Source organism: Puma concolor, chromosome D4, assembly GCF_028749965.1.
Source record: "Puma concolor isolate L17-30 chromosome D4, mPumCon1.1.hap2, whole genome shotgun sequence".
In the NCBI taxonomy this organism is placed as follows: domain Eukaryota; kingdom Metazoa; phylum Chordata; class Mammalia; order Carnivora; family Felidae; genus Puma; species Puma concolor.
In genome coordinates this window covers 73436687-73453579 of record NC_141679.1, presented here as the reverse complement: position 1 = coordinate 73453579, position 16893 = coordinate 73436687, and the positions used below count along the sequence as shown (strand labels likewise).

Sequence of the window (16893 nt, the reverse complement as noted above, 5' to 3'; positions counted from 1 at the left end):
CAAAAAGTGGTGCTGGAACTGGATATCCATATGCAAAATAAAACAAATCTAAACAAAGACTTTATACCTTTCACAAAAATTAACTCAAAATGGATCACAGATCTAAATGTAAAATGCAAAACTATAAAACTCCTACAAAATAACAGAGGAGAAAACTGAGATGGCCTTGTGAATGGCAATGACTTTTTAAGTACAGCACCAAAGGCATAATCCATGAAAGAAATGATTGCTAAGCTGGACTTCATTAATATAAAAAAAACTTCTGCTCTGCAAAAGGCAATGTCCAAAGAATAAGAAAGCAAGTTACAGACTGGGAGAAAATATTTGCAAAAGACAGCTGATAAAGGTCTGTTTTCCAAAATACACAAAGTACTCTTAAATTGCAACAATAAGAAAACAACTCAATTTAAAAATGGGCCAAAGACCTTAATAGACACCTTATTAAAGAAGATAGAGAGGCAAGGAAGCATGTGAAAAGATGTTCAGCATTGCAAACTAAAATGAGATACCATTACACACCTGTTAGAATGGCCAAAATCCGGGGTGGCTGGTCCGACTTTGGCTCAGGTCATGATCTCGAGGTCCGTGAGTTCGAGCCCCGCGTCGGGCTCTGTGCTGATAGCTCAGAGCCTGGAGCCTGTTTCGGATTCTGTGTCTCCCTCTCTCTCTGCCCCTCCCCTATTCATGCTCTGTCTCTGTCTCAAAAATAAATAAACATTAAAAAAAAAAATTAAAAAATAAAAAAAGAATGGCCAAAATCCACAACACTGACCATACCAAATACTGAAGAGGATGTAGAAAACAGGAACACTAATTCATTGCCAGTGGGAATGCAAAATGGTACAGCCACTTTGGAAAACAGTTTGGCAGTTTCTTTTCTTTTTTTTTTAAGTTTATTTATTTTGAGAGAGAGAGAGAGAGGCAGAGAGAGAGGGAGAGAATCCCAAGCAGGCTCTGCACTGTTAGCTCAGAACCCAACTCAGAACTCAAACTCACCAACTGTCCGTGAGATCATTAGTTGAGCCAAAATCAAAAGTCAGATGCCACCCATGCACGCCTTGGCAATTTCTTATAAAACTAACCTTGCTACCATGTATTTTCTTTTGCACAATTTGCCACCCTAGAAACTCATTTCTTTTGGTATTATTTCTCTAAAAATGTATTTTCTTTTGTTAAGATGTTATATAAGCTCAAGTTCTAACCACCCCTTTGAGTTACTCATGTCTGAATACTCCCACGTATATTTGTAATGCACTTTTTTAAAAATATAATTTATTGTCAAATTGTGTAATGTACATGTTAATACACTTGTCTTTCTTTTTCTCTTAAGCTATCTTTTGTTAATCTAATTTACAAGGCTCCAACTGAGAACTTGATAGGCAGAGGAAAAAAAGACATTTTTCCTTCTGCTTAAGAGGCTCTTTATAAGAGGATTTGTTGAAATATAGGATTACTAGCAACAAACCATCTTCAAAATGTCTAAATAACTTCACTCGATCACTCACAAGCCCAGTGACCTTGATTTCCCTTCATACCTTTTAATTTCAGAAATAGGTTTCAACTGGTTGCTGGACAACACACAACATGGCCATTCAAAACTTATGGGAGGTTCCACAACTTCAATGCAGCTGATGGCTAAGATCCAAAAAAAGGTAACAGGTGAATTCATCAAGGCATCTGGCGGATGTGGCAGAAGAAGGCTTCAGGAATCTAGGTGTGGCCACCTTTATTTCTGACACAATACTGCAGATGGCTCAGAACTTCTTAGTGATAATGAGCACAAAGGGGCTGCAGATGACCTAACCCAACTTCCTCAATTAGAGATGTGAATACCAGGGCCCTTGTGAAAATACTTTTTCCTAATGTTCTAAAGCCTCAGTAAGCAAGTTCATGTTTGAGTGATCAGAACCCAGAATTCTTGTCTCACAAGATTTTCTACTTTTTATTTTCCCAAAGCTTTGAGACACTTAGGAGAAGGCACAGAAAAGAGAAGTCTTTAATAAGCTTCAGTAAAGGGGCGCCCGAGTGGCTCAATCGGTTAAGCCTCTGACTTCAGCTCAGGTCATAATCTCTCGGTTCCAGCCCTGCATCAGGCTCTGTGCAGACAGCTCAGAGCCTGGACCCTGCTTCAGACTCTGTCTCCTTCTCGCTCTCTGCCCCTCCCCCACTCACATTGTCTCTCTCTCTCCCTCAAAATGAACATTAAAAAAAATTAAAACTTCAGCAGAAAACGAGTCTGCTGGCAACATCTGACTGGGATCTTCATGTAGCTAGAAATGACTGGCAGATGTAAAGGCAGTTGTGAGGCTGCCACCCCAAAGGCAATCCATCTGGGCTTCCTGAATGAGGAGGCAGTCTTCAGGTTCTATTCAACGATAATATCCTGGGAGGTTTTCATTAGATAGGGACTGTTAATTTTGGCTTTGGGCTAGTCTATTCCCATCTCTGATCAGGTTTCCTCATTTGTACTATACAGATAAATGCTTTTTAATATTATGATTCTATGGAATGCCAGAATTAAGCTCAGTAATATTAGAGAATGTAAAATGAGAAGTAAAAGAATTATACCGAGCAAGTTTTTTTTTTTTAAGTTTACTTATTTTGAGAGAGAGAGAGAAAGAGCCCAAGTGGAGGAGAGAAAGAAAGGGAGGGAGGGAGAGAGAGAGAGAGAGAGAGAGAGAGAGAGAGAGAGAGAGAGAATCTCAAGCAGGCTCTGTGCTGTCAGCACAGAGCCAGATGCGGGGCTTGAACTCACAAACCATGAGATCATGACCTGAGCTGAGACCAAGAGTCAGACGCTTAATCAATTGAGCCACCCAGGCATCTCTGAGCAAGAATTTTTAACATATGAAATGAAAGGAAAGGGTTGTTTCTTGGTTTTTTTTTATCCTTAGCTTTTTAAAAAAAGAAAAACAAATCATTATATTAGTTTGCTAGGGCTACGATAACAAAACACCACAGACCGGGTGGCTAAACCAACAGAAATCTTACAGTTCTGGAGAGCAGGAGTCTTGGTAGGATGGCTTCTTCTGAGGCTTCTCTCCTTGGTTTACAGATGACTGCCTTTTTGCTGTTCCTCACATGGTCATTACTTTGTGTGTACGTCCCTGGTCTTTTATCTCAAATTTCCTCTTCTTATAAGGAACCCAGTCAGACTGAATTAGAGCCCACCCTAAAAGTCTCATTCTAACTTAATCACTTCTTTAAAGGCCTTATCTCCAAGTACAGTCACATTCTGAGGTACTGGGGTTAGGAATTCAACAAATGAGTTTGGAGCATGCAGTTCAGCCCGTAACAACCAACTATTCTAATGTTCTCATTTTAAAAGCTTTTATTTATTTTTAAGTAATTTCTACACCCAATGTGGGGTTCGAACTCATGATCCCAAGATCAAGAGTCACGTGCTCCTCAGACTGAGTCAGCAAGGCATCCCTAATGTTCACTGTAAAATGCTGTGACCAAATGCATACTTCTGGGGAGAAATTATTTTATTTGAGGACATTATTACATACTTTAAAAAGAAGATACATACTATAATTACTTGAATTACATTAATAATATTTTACTATAGGTAACATACCTAGAAATCTAGTTAAAATGAAAAACTTTTTGTTTCATTAGTCTTCACAAATAGTATTATTAAGTAGTTTATGTGATTTCTGTGAAAATGCACTGTAGATGATCTTCTTTTAAAAAAGTATATAAAAATCTAAAATATCATTCAGATTTCATTAGTATACAATCCAAAACTGAAAAGTTTAAAAGAGATTAGTCTCCTTTTATAAGGGAAAAAGTGTTGAAAAGAGCTAATTTTACTGCTGGGACCTGATTAGTTGCTCATAATAACTTTCCTAGAAAATAGTGAATGAAATATAGAGCTCAGAGGGCAAAACTCACTAAATACAAAAGGCAGACTGTCTTAGAATTCCATGTAATGAAACTTATGTTAGCTAGCTGTTTTAATTACAATTTCAAGTCTTATAGATACAGAAATTCTATTTTTTCCAGAACAAACATGCATATCCTTATAACATGACAGAGAAGAAAACAGACAGATTTTTAACTGTTGAGCCCTTTTACTTTTTAAGCTTGGCAGTCAACACTTTTTTTCCCTTTTCCTTCACAGCCTGGCATTCATCTGATTCATTAACTTCTCCAATTTGATTGCTAGGGCCATGTTTCCTTTAATCTTCAATTTCCCTGACATGAATGCCATTGTTGGTTTTAGTTTCCCTAAAATGAGAAAATGAGAGAAGGAAAAGCATCCATTAGTGCCCTTAGGGATATACCACTTCAAGAACACACATTATAAAAAGAATCTCCTTGAGTTCTATAAATCTTGGAAGCACACAAATTTCTATTCCATAATTTTTTTTTATCAGTACCTTGGGAATCCCAATTCCTAGGCTTAGATGTTAAAAATATATTATAGTATGAGAGAGAATGTAAAAACAACAATCAGCAAAAGATTATATCAAAAAGCTGAAGATGCAATATTTATATACAAGTTACAGTACATTAAAGGTACATCGCCCTCAGATGAATTATAGTAAACAAATCTACCTACTTTAGTTGATTTTCCAATCTACTAGTTCATTAAACTTTAGCATTTCAGGTTTATATTAAAAAAAATCAAATGTTGTAAATACATATGATATTCTTAAGAAATTATCATTAAAAATATAGGGTAGGGACAACAAAAGCGTTAGCAATATTTTAACCACAGAAATGCCAGGATGTAAAACCTGAGTATTAAAATGGAATTGTAGTTAATAACAACATAAAATAAACTGAAGCTCCACAGAGGGAGTAAACTTTTTGTTTGCTACTCTTATTCCAGTGTTAGTACAGGGTCTGGCACATAGTGGAGTTAATGAGGAAACTGAGGCTCTGAGAGGATTTTGACTTCCCCAATGTCACATAGCGTGTATATAATGGTATTGCAATTCAAAGCCAGGTGTTTCTGATTCTCATTTATAGTTTTCTGACCTATAGCATGCCAATTTATATATAGATCACATCTCCAGCAGGCACAATATATGTCTGGTACATTAGTAAACTTCTACTGGGCCACACACAGACAGGATCTTTGTGTGGGTTAATGTGTTTATATATATTGAGATATTAAATACTTTTAAATTCTTCTTTTTAAAAATTAGAAAACATATATTTATTTTAGAGAGAGCACGGACGCACAAGCTGGGAAGAGGGTCAGAGGGAGGAAGGGAGGGCAGGGGAAGAGGGAGAGGGAGAGGGGGAGAGGGGGAGACATGGAGAGGGGGAGAGAGAGAGAGGGGGAGACATGGAGAGGGGGAGAGGGGGAGAGAGGGAGAGAGGGGAGACAGGGAGAGGGGGAGAGGGGGGGAGAGGGGGAGAGGAGGAGAGGAGGAGAGGAGCAGAGGGGGAGAGGGGGAGAGAGGGGGAGAGGGGAGACAGGGAGAGGGGGAGAGAGGGGGAGAGGACGAGAGGAGGAGAGGAGCAGAGGGGGAGAGATGGAGAGGGGGAGACGGGGAGAGGGAGAGAGGGAGAGAGGGGGAGAGGGGGAGAGAGGGAGACGAGGAGAGAGGGAGAGGGGGAGAAAGGGAGAGGGAGAGAGGGAGAGAGGGGGAGACAGGGAGAGGGGGAGAGAGGAGGAGAGGAGAAGAAGGGGAGAGGGGAAGAGAGGGAGAAGATGGAGAAGAGGGAGAGGGGGAGAGGGAGAGAGAGAATCTTAAGCAGGCTCCATGCTCAGGGCAGAGCCTGATGTGGCACTAGATCCCACAACCCTGGGACTCATGATTTTGGCCAAAATCAAGAGTCAGATGCTTGACTGACAGAGCCACAGGCATACCAAAACACCTTTAAATTATTCTATGTAGGGGTTGTAACACAATATTATAGATTGCTTAGGGATAGAAAGAATCAAGTCTAATTCTTTTACTTTAATGAATAAACTGAGCTGTGCAACCTTCTATGGAAATGTGATGTTAAGATACCAACATCTACAAATAAGTAAATAAAGGGTAATTTTTATTTACATTGAGGATACTGGAAAATCTGGGGTTTTTTTAATGTTTATTTATTTTTGAGAGAGAGAGCCCAAGCAGGGGAAGGGAAAAGGGAGGGGGACAGAGGATCCGAAGCAGGCTCTGTGTTGACAACAGAGAGCCCGATGTGCGGCTCGAACTCACAAACTGTGAGACCATGACTTGGGCCTGAAGTCAGACGCTTAACTGACTGAGCCACCAAGGCGCCCCGATCTTTGTTCTTTAAAGGAACAGAACAGGGGCGCCTGGGTGGCTCAGTCGGTTAAGCGGCCAACTTCGGCTCAGGTTATGATCTCGCGGTCCATGAGTTTGAGCCCCGCGCTGGGCTCTGTGCTGACAGCTCAGAGCCTGGAGCCTCTTTCAGATTCTGTGTCTCCCTCTCTCTGACCCTCCCCTGTTCATGCTCTGTCTCTCCCTGTCTCAAAAACAAAAAAAAACAAAACAAACAAAAAAAACCGTTAAAAAATAAATAAATAAATGAACAGAACAGCTCTCTGGAAACCTACAATCACTGACTGTTCTGCCCCTCCCCCACTCATGCTCTGTCTCTCTCTCTCAAAAATAAATAAAACATTTAAAAAAAAAAAAAAGGAGCGCCTAGGTGGCTCAGTCAGTTCGGTGTCCAACTTCGGGTCAGGTCATGATCTCACGGTCTGTGCTGACGTTCAGAGCCTGGAGCCTGCTTTGGATTCTGTGTCTCCCTCTCTCTGACCCTCCCCAGCTCACACTGTCTAATCTCTCTCTCAAAAATAAATAAACATTAAAAACAATTAAATAAAAAAGAATGGACATCAAGTGGAGACAACAAAACACACAGGTAAAAGCCATCTGGAGGAAACAAAGTGAGGCACTGAAGAAAACTCAAACAAAGTAAATGAAAAATAAAAAATTCCATAATTCATGTCCTTATTGTTAAGAGAAGACATAACAACAATGTATTAAGAACAGAATGCTAGAGAAAGAGGGACAAAAAGAGGAAGCAACTTAAAGGGGTAGGGGAGGAAAATGAGAGGGAAGGGAGAGAATCAGCAGCAGAAGGCGAACAAAATGGGATTGAGTGAGTAGGAAGGGGACGGTAAGAGAAGAAACAATGCCTGGAATTTAAGAAGCAAAACAGGTGAACATATGAGAAGGGGGGGGGAATAAAAGAGAGGGAAACAAACCATAAGAGACTCTTAATGATAGAGAACAAACTGACGTTGATGGAGGGAGGTGGGGAGGGGATGGGATAGACTGGTGATGGGCATTAGGAAGGGCACTTGTTGGGATGAGCACTGGGTGTTGTATGTGAGTGACGAATCACTCCTGAATTCTACTCCTGAAACCAATACTGCACTGTATGTTAACTAACTAGAATTCAAATTAAAATTTGAAAAGAAAAAATAAATTAATGAAATTAAAAAAAAACAATGACAACAAAGGTGAATGTCTGGAAATTAAAAAGTTGACAGATAATACTAAAGTAAAATAGGAAAGAGGCACTTGCAGATCTCTGGTCACAGAAGTCAACTCTCTGTTGCAACCATCCCCCTCCCATTGCAAAAGTCTCTCTCCATGCACCACCCCCAAAAACAGTCTTTCCAAATTAAGTTTCTCCTTACTATATAAAAAAAGAAAATAGTTCAAAATAGGAAGGTGAATCAATTTCCCAAAAAATAAAAAGGTTATACAAAGAGATGTGCAACCGAAGAAAGAGATGATGAAAGATCAAACGTTTTCTCCAGAAAGTGAGAACTGAGAGATCAAAGAGATAAGACACATTCCCAGGGGCCCACCAAATACCCAGGAAAATGAAAAAAAAAAAAAAAAAAAAAAAAAAAAAAACAAGAAAAAGAAAAAGAAAAAAGACCACACGACCCTGCATCATTGTGAAATTTCAAACCACTATAGAGAAAGAGAGCATTCTGATTCCAAAGCTTTTAGAAAGAAGAGGGGGTAGACGCAAAAGATTAAGAACAACAATAGTACCAAATTCTCAACGGTAACCTTAGAAGATGGAGCAATGGCTTCACAATTCTGAAGAAAAATGAATTTCAACCCAGAAATCTCTACCCAGCCAAACAATGTGTTGGTGGGATACAAGTAGTTTTAGACACTCACAAAATACTACCTCTTCTGTATCCTTTCTTGTGAAGCTACTGGAGAATGTGTGCCAGCCACCAAAAGAGGATGTAAGCCAAGAAAAAACATGAGACACGGGAAAAAAGAGGTTCAGTGCTGGAGAGAGTTAAAAATTTCTAGGATCACAGCTGCGTGGCAGGCTTAATGAGCCTATCTGTCTATTATAACAAGACAAAGGGCTCCAGGAAAAAAGTAGACTGACAGGTAATCTGACACAACTGGCACAGTGGAAAAGTGTATCAAAAGGTTGTGGGAAGAGAGCATAGGAAGATTTTGCTCAGTTTCTTTACACCTATTCTAATGGGGAAAAATAGGGCAATTATTACGTCCAGGAAAAAGAAAAGTTCTGAGAGGAAACATAATAATAGTATACTATTTGACTCAGCAGGAAGCTACATCAGAATCATAATTATTTCAACAAACACAGAGTATTGACTTAAGCAAAAATGGTGATATAATTAATTGGGAGGATGGGAGAGGGGGAGGTAAAGCAAAATCAAGGTGCTATAAAGAGAACTTAAATCCTACCTGCCAGTCTTTACTGAATCTAAACAAAACAGCATTAGGTATACATCTAACATTGAGAAATGTGATCACATTGAAAAATGTGGAGTTAGATAATGAAAGAAATACCAAAAATACCTGAAGGAGATCACCTCTGTGGAGAAAAAGTGGGAAAGGCCAAAGAAAACTTTTTGAAAATATATACTTTGGAGGCACCTGGGTGGCTTAGTCGGTTAAGCATCTAACTTCGGCTCAGGTCATGATCTCGAGGTTCCTGGGCAAGCCCTATGTCAGGCTTGCTGCTGTCAGCAAAAAGTCTGCTTCAGATCCTCTCTTTCCCTCTCTCTCTGCCTCTCCCCCACTCTCACGTGCTCTCTCTCTCAAAAAAAAATACACATACACTTTGGGGCACCTGTCTCAGTTGGTGGAGCATGCAACTTTTCAATCTTGGGGTCCTGAGTTCAAGCCCCATGTTAATTTTTTTTTTAATTAAACATTTTTTAATTAAAAAAATAAAAATATATACTTTTAAAAACTGAGGTGTGGGGCGCCTGGGTGGCACAGTCGGTTAAGCGTCCGACTTCAGCCAGGTCACGATCTCGCGGTCCGTGAGTTCGAGCCCCACGTCGGGCTCTGGGCTGATGGCTCGGAGCCTGGAGCCTGTTTCCGATTCTGTGTCTCCCTCTCTCTCTGCCCCTCCCCCGTTCATGCTCTGTCTCTCTCTGTCCCAAAAATAAATAAACGTTGAAAAAATAAAAATAAAAAAAATAAAAACTGAGGTGAAATTCAGAGGATATAAAATTAACCCTTTTATTATTTTTAAAAATTTTTTAATGTTTATTTATTTTTGAGAGAGAGAGAGACAGAGTGTGAGTGGGGGAGAGGCAAAGAGAGAGAGGGACACAGAATCAGAAGCCGGCTCCAGGCTCCAAGCTGTCAGCACAGAGCCCACTGCGGGGCTCAAACTCCTGGACAGCGAGATAATGATCTGAGCTGAAGTCAGCCACGTAACCAACTGAGCCATCTAAGCACCCCAAAATTAATCCTTTTAAAGTGAACAATTCAAGGGAGGTGGGTGGGAGATGGGCTAGATGGGTGATGGGTACTAAGCAGGGCACTTGTGACAAACACTGGGTGTTTTATGTAAGTGATGAATCACTGAATTCTATTCCTGAAACCAATATTGCACTGTATGTTTAACAGAAATTTAAATTAAAAAAAGAAAAAAATAAAGTGAACAATTCAGCATTTAAGTACAGTCACAGTGTTGTACAACCACCACCTCTATCTAGTCCCAGAACATTTCTATCACCTCAAAAGGAAACCTACATCCATTATGCATTCACAGTTCCCCTTCCTTCTAGGCCCTGGCAACCACCAATCAGCTTTCTGTCTCCATGGATTTACCTATTCCAGTGTATTATATAAAAGGATTCATACAATATGTGATCTTTTGTGTCTGGCTTCTTTCACTTATTTAAGTTTTCAAGGTTCATCCACATTCTACAATGAATCAGTACTTCATTTCTTTTTATGGCTGAATAATATTTGTTTATCCATTCATCTGTTAATGGACATCTGGGTAGTTTCCAACTTTTGGCTACTGTGAATAGAGCTGATATGAACATGAGTATACATGTATTTGAGAGTCTACTTTCTTTTGAATATAGGCGTGGAAATGCTGGGTCATATGGTAATTTTTAGTTTTTTTTTAAGGTTTATTTATTTTTGAGAGAGAGAGAGACAGAGCGTGAGTTTTGAGAGGAGGGACAGAGAGAGAGGAAGGCACAGAATCCGAAGCAGGCTCCAGGTTCTGAGCTGTCAGCACAGAGTGCAACGTGGGGCTGGAACTCACAAACCGTGAGATCATGACCTGAAGTCGGACACTCTACCAACTGAGCCACCCAGGCACCCCATATGGTAATTCTGTATTAATTTTACCCGTACATCTATGGTCAACTAATCTTTAACAAGGTTGCCAAGACCATTCAATGGGAAAAGAATAGTCCATTTAACAAATGGTGCTGGGAAAACTGGATATCCACACGTAAACAAATGAAGTTGGGCTCCTACTTCACACCATACATAAATATTAACTCAAAATGGATTGGAGGCCTTGGGGAGCCTACGTGGCTCAGTCGGTTAAGCGTCCTACTTTGGCTCAGGTCACAATATCGTGGTCTGTGAATTCAAGCCCCGCCTCAGGCTCAGTCCTGACAGCTGGAGGCTGCTTCGGATTCTGTGTCTCCCTGTTTCTCTGCCCCTACCCCGCTCGCGTTCTGTCTGTCTCTCTCTCTCTCTCAAATGAATAAAACATTTAAAAAAATGGATTGGAGGCTTAAATATGAGAGCTAAATCTAAAAACCCTCAGGGATGCTTGCGTGGCTCAGGCCTCAGGCATTTAAGTGACTAACGCATGGTTTCAGCTCAAGTCATGATCTCACAGTTTTTATGTTTGGGCCCTGTGTTGGGCTCTGTGCTGACAGCATGGAGCCTGCTTGGGATTCTCTGTCTCCCACTCTCTGCCCATCCTCTGCTCATACTCTCTCTCTCTCTCAAAAATAAATAAACATTTAAAAAAAAGTGAAAAGATAACTCCCCAAAACTGGGAGAACATATCTGCGAATAATGTATTTCATAAACAATATCTTCTTTATACCTGGAATGTATAGAGAATACTTATGTTAAATAGAGAAGGTCTTTTTTTGTTGCTTTTTTTTTTAATGTTTGTTTATTTTGAGAGACAGAGAGAGAGACAGAGAGAAAGAGCACTTGAGCAGGGGGGAGAGAGACAGAGAAAGAGACAGAGAATCCCAAGCAGACTCCATGCTGTCAGTGCAGAGCCTGATGAGGGCTCAAACTCACAAACCACGAGATTATGACCTGAGCCAAAATCAAGAGTCAGATGCTGAACCGAATGAGCCACCCAGGTACCCCTGGAATATATAAAGAATCCTTAAAACACAGTAAAAAAAAAAAAAAGGGGGGGGGTGACTGGGTGGCTCAGTGGGTTGAATGTCTGACTCTTGATTTCGGCCCAGGTCATGATCCCCGGGTCATGGGATAGAGTCCCACATCAGGCTCTGTGCTGAGCATGGAGCCCGTTTAAGGTTCTCTTTCTCTCTCCCCCTACCCCTCTCCCCCACTTGTGTTCTCTCTCTCTCTAGGATGGAAAAAAATAATAATAAAAACCAGCTAAAAAAAAAAAAAGACACCCAATTAAAATGTGCAAAGGACCTGAAGAGACATTTCTTCAAGGAAGATGAACATATAACCAATAAGCACATGAAAAAATGCTGAACATCATTAGTCATTAGGAAACTGCAAATCAAAACCACAACGTGGTATCACTTCACACCCACCAAGATGGCTATTAAAACAAAAACAAAAACAAGTGCTGGTAAGGGCAAGAATGCAAAGAAACAGAAGCCTTCATAACACTGCTAGTAGGAATGTAAATGGTACAGCTGCTGTGGAAAACAGTTTGGCAGTTCTTCAGAGAGTTAAACATAGAATTACCACATGACCCAGCAATACAAGAGAAATGAAAACATAAGTCCACTCAGACACTTGGACACATATGCTTATAGCAGCATTACTCACAACAGCCAAACAGTAGAAACAACCCAAATGTCTATTAACAGTGAAAGGATAAACTAGTTATGGCGTATCTCTATGATGGAATACTATTCAGTCATAAAAAGCAATGAAGTATTGATATAAGCTACAACTTAGATGAACCTTGAAAACATTATGCTAAGTAAAAGAAGCTACACACAAAGGTTACCTGTTGCATGATCCCATTTATGTGAACTATCCAGAACAGGCAAATCCATGGAGAGCAAGAGAGAAAGCATTATTAGTGGTTGCTAGGGGATGGAGAAGGCTGGAATGAAAAGTGTTACTTAAATGGTATGGAGTGTTCTTCTGGGGTGATGAATAAGCTTTGAAACTGAAGGGAAATGCTGGTTGCACAGCATAGTATATTCACTAAATTAAATGCCACTGAACTGTACACTTTAAAATGGTTAACTGTATGTCAAATGAATTTCATCTCCACTAAAGAAAAGAGAAAGTACTGATATGGGCTACATCAAGAATGAAATTTGAGGGGCACCTGTGTGGCTCAGTCGGTTAAGCATCCAACTTCAGCTCAGGTCATGATCTCACGGTTCGTGAGTTCGAGCCCTGTGTCGGGCTCTGTGCCGACAGCTTGGAGCCTGGAGTCTGTTTTGGATTCTGCGTCTCCCTCTCTCTCTGCCCCTCCCTGACTTGCACTCTGTCTCTCTCAAAAATAAATAAACATTAAAAAAAATTCTTTTTAAATTAAACTCGAACACATGCTAAAAGGAAAAACAGGCTGAAAGAAGCCAGTCACAAGCAAATCAACATTATACTATTCTGTTCACATGAAAGTTCGGATTAGAAATCTATAGAGACAAAAAGTAGATTAGTGGTTGCTTAGGAGTGAAGGTAGGTAGATGGGGATATGGGGTTAACAGCTAATGGGTATGGGGTTTCTTTTTGAGGTGATGAAAATGTTCTGAAAGTAACTGTGGTGATGGTTGCAAATATCTGTGACTATGCTAGAAACTATTTAACTGCACACTTTAAATGGATGAATTGTACAGTATGTGCATTATTCCTCAATAAAGCTATTAAAAAATAAAAGCTATTGTTATATATAACAATAAATTGAATTAATAATTTAAAATTTTCCCACAAAAAATCCCAGGGCTAAATGGCTGCACTGGTTTTTCACAGGATATAAAATTAATACACAAAATTAATTATATTTATGTACAGTAGGAACAGATCATTCAAAAATAAAATTAAAGACAATAATTCCATTCACAACAGCATAAAGAAGAATGAAATACTTTGAAAAAAACGCATGAACCGTAAAAGAAAGAAATGATGGATTAGACTTTATCAAAACTAACAAACTTTTGTAATTCAAAAGACACCATTAAGAAAATGAAAAGAGGGGCGCCTGGGTGGCGCAGTCGGTTAAGCGTCCGACTTCAGCCAGGTCACGATCTCGCGGTCCGGGAGTTCGAGCCCCGCGTCGGGCTCTGGGCTGATGGCTCAGAGCCTGGAGCCTGTTTCCGATTCTGTGTCTCCCTCTCTCTCTGCCCCTCCCCCGTTCATGCTCTGTCTCTCTCTGTCCCAAAAATAAATAAACGTTGAAAAAAAAAAAAAAAAAAAGAAAATGAAAAGAAAACTCAGACTGAGAAAATATTGGCAAATCACATGCATCTAGAATTTATAAAAAAATTTTAACAATCTAACAAAATGATAAGTCAATTCAAAGACGAGCAAAAGTTTTGTTTTTTTTATTTTTTTTTAATGTTTATTTATTTTTGAGACAGAGAGAGACAGAGCATGAATGGGGGAGGGTCAGAGAGAGGGAGACACAGAATCTGAAGCAGGCTCCAGGCTCTGAGCTGTCAGCACAGAGCCCGATGTGGGGCTCAAACTCACGGACCGTGAGATCATGACCTGAGCCGAAGTCAGACACTTAACCGACTGAGCCACCCAGGCGCCCCTGCAAAAGTTCATCAAATGTATATATCCATTAAGCAGATGGAAAGATGCTCAACATTAAGAAAATACAAATTAAAGTCACAAAGATGTACCACCACACACTTACTAGAATGGTTATAGTACCAAAGACAGGGCCATGTGTAACAACACAGATAAACCTAAACATAGAAAGACAAATACGGATCTCACTTATATGTGGAACCCAGAAGCAGAGAATAAAATGGTGGTTGGCAGGGGTTGGGAGTAAGAGAAATAGGGAGATGTTGGTCAAAGAGTACAAACTTTCAGTTACAAGATGAATAATTCCTGGGGATCCAATGTATAGCATGATGACTACAGTTAATAAAACTGCATTGTATATGTGAAATTTGCTAAGAGTAGATCTAAGAGTAGATTTTTTTTTTTTTTTAAGTAGGCTTCACACCCAGTGTGAGCCCAATGCAGGGCTTGAACTCACGACCCTGAGATCAAGACCTGAGCTAAGATCAAGAGTTGGATGCTTACCTGTTGGGATGAGCACTGGGTGTTGTATGGAAACCAATCTGACAAGAAATTTCATATTAAAAGAAAAAAGAAAAAAAGAGTTGGTTGCTTAACCAACTAAGCCACCCTGGCACCCCACTAAGGGTAGATCTTAAGTGTTCTCACCACACACAAGGAAGTTAACCATGTAAGATGATCAATGTGTTAATTAGCTTGATTATAGTAACTTAACAATGTGTGTGTGTGTATATATATAAAAAATCATCCTGTTTTATACCTTAAATAGTCTTTGTCAAGTATACCTCAATAAAGCTGTAAAAGAAAAAAAAGCCACTAATAAGTATTGGTGAGGATTTGGAGAAACTGGAGCCTTCACACATTGCTAATGAGAATGTAAAATTGGTGCAGCTACTTTAGCAACCAGTCTGGTAGTTTTTGAAAAAGTTTTATATACAGAAACTTTAACAGTTCCACTCTCAGGAATCTATCTAAGAGAAATGAAAATATATATCCACCCAAATACATGTATGACAATATTTGGAGCAGCATTATTCACAAAAGGCAAAAACTTGAAGTAACCCAAATGTCCACCAGCTGGTGAGCAGACAAATAATATGTAGTACAGCCATACAGCAGAATGTTATTCAGCAATAAAAAGGAACTGAACTATTGATAAATACTATGACATGAATGGATGAATCTCAAAAGCCTTATGGTAAGTGAAATAAGCCAGATACAAAAGGCTATATATACTGTTTGATTTCATTTAATATCTAGAAACAGCAAATCTGTAGAGACAGAAAGCAAATCGGTGGTTGGCTAGCTGGGAGTAAAAATGGGGACTGACTACAAAGAGACATGAGAGAATTTTCTGGGGTGATGAAAATGTTCTCAAACTGGATTGTTAGTGATGGTTGTACAGCTCTATGAATCTACTAAAAATTACGTACTACACTCATACTGGGTGGACTTAATGATATATAAATTATATTTCAATAATACTGTTTATAAAAATAACTTTTAAAAAATTGCTAGTAAGCACAATATCCTATATAGAATCTCTCTTCCCATATATTAATCAGGTAATCTTGTACAATTTATTTCCTTTCTATTATAATGTTTTACCATACAGTGGCCTCTACTGGCCAAAAGGAGAGATTTTGATTAGTTGCTTAAAAATCACTAGTTGCTTAAAGTTTTTATATTTATAATGTATCTGCTATATAAATTAGGTCAGGATTGGCTATGGTTTCTTAAAAGTGAAACCATATTAAGATATAAGGGCTGGGGCACCTGGGTGGTTCAGTGGGTGAAGCATCCAACTTCAGCTCAGGTCATGATCTCACAGTTCACAAGTTCAAGCCCCTCCTCCAGCTCTCTGCTGTCAACACAGAGCCCACTTCGGATCCTCTGTCTGTCTCTCTCTGCCCCTCCCCTGTTGTCCCCCCCCCCAATAAATAAATAAATAAATAAATAAATAAATAAATAAATAAACAAACTTAAAAAACCAAAGATATAAGGTCTAAATTGTGCCCAAAGGAAAGCAGATGGGATAGAGTAGGAATGAAAGGACATAAGAAGCAGAAGCAAACCCACTGTTGCTCTAAAAGAAACCTTGTAAGAATACTTTTTTTTTAATTTATTTATCTGACTGATCTTTCCTAGTCAATCCAAAGACACATTCACAGAAAGATAAATGGAAAGCCCATTATTACAGGTTTATGATACATAAATAAAACGTAAATTAAAGTCACCGCCTGACTCTTTCACCTTTGGAAGGCAGAGTAACATGATGATTAAAAGAGCATGAGTAAAGAGTTAGCCTGGATTCAAATTTCGGCTTCAACATTTCCTCACTTTGTGACTTTGGGTTTATTATTTAATTCATCAATGCCTCAGTCTCCATTTTTATAAAATGGAGAAAATATTTTATCTCAAAGCATTTTTCAGAGTATTGTTCATCTCATAGTAACCATACAATGCATATAATGCATATAATTATTGTTATCTAAATTTAGAAATCGACAGTAAATTTTTTTTAAATTTTTTTTTAACATTTATTTATTTTTGAAACAGAGAGAGACAGAGCATGAATGGGTGAGGGTCAGAGAGAGAGGGGACACAGAATCCGAAACAGGCTCCAGGCTCTGAGCTGTCAGCCCACAGCCCGATGCGGGGCTCGAACTCACGGACTGCAAGATCATGACCTGAG

General features: G+C 39.3%; 1 protein-coding gene across 1 annotated transcript in view; it reads right to left on the bottom strand.

The window, feature by feature from the left end:
* Positions 1–908: 908 nt before the first annotated feature.
* The window catches only part of HSDL2 (hydroxysteroid dehydrogenase like 2), a 66377-nt gene continuing 50392 nt past the window's right edge, over positions 909–16893 (bottom strand). Inside the window, exon 11 of the mRNA XM_025935146.2 lies at positions 909–4233. Within this exon, the coding sequence (XP_025790931.1) occupies positions 4121–4233 (113 nt within the window). The 3' untranslated portion in view covers positions 909–4120. The remainder of the gene's footprint in view (positions 4234–16893) is intronic.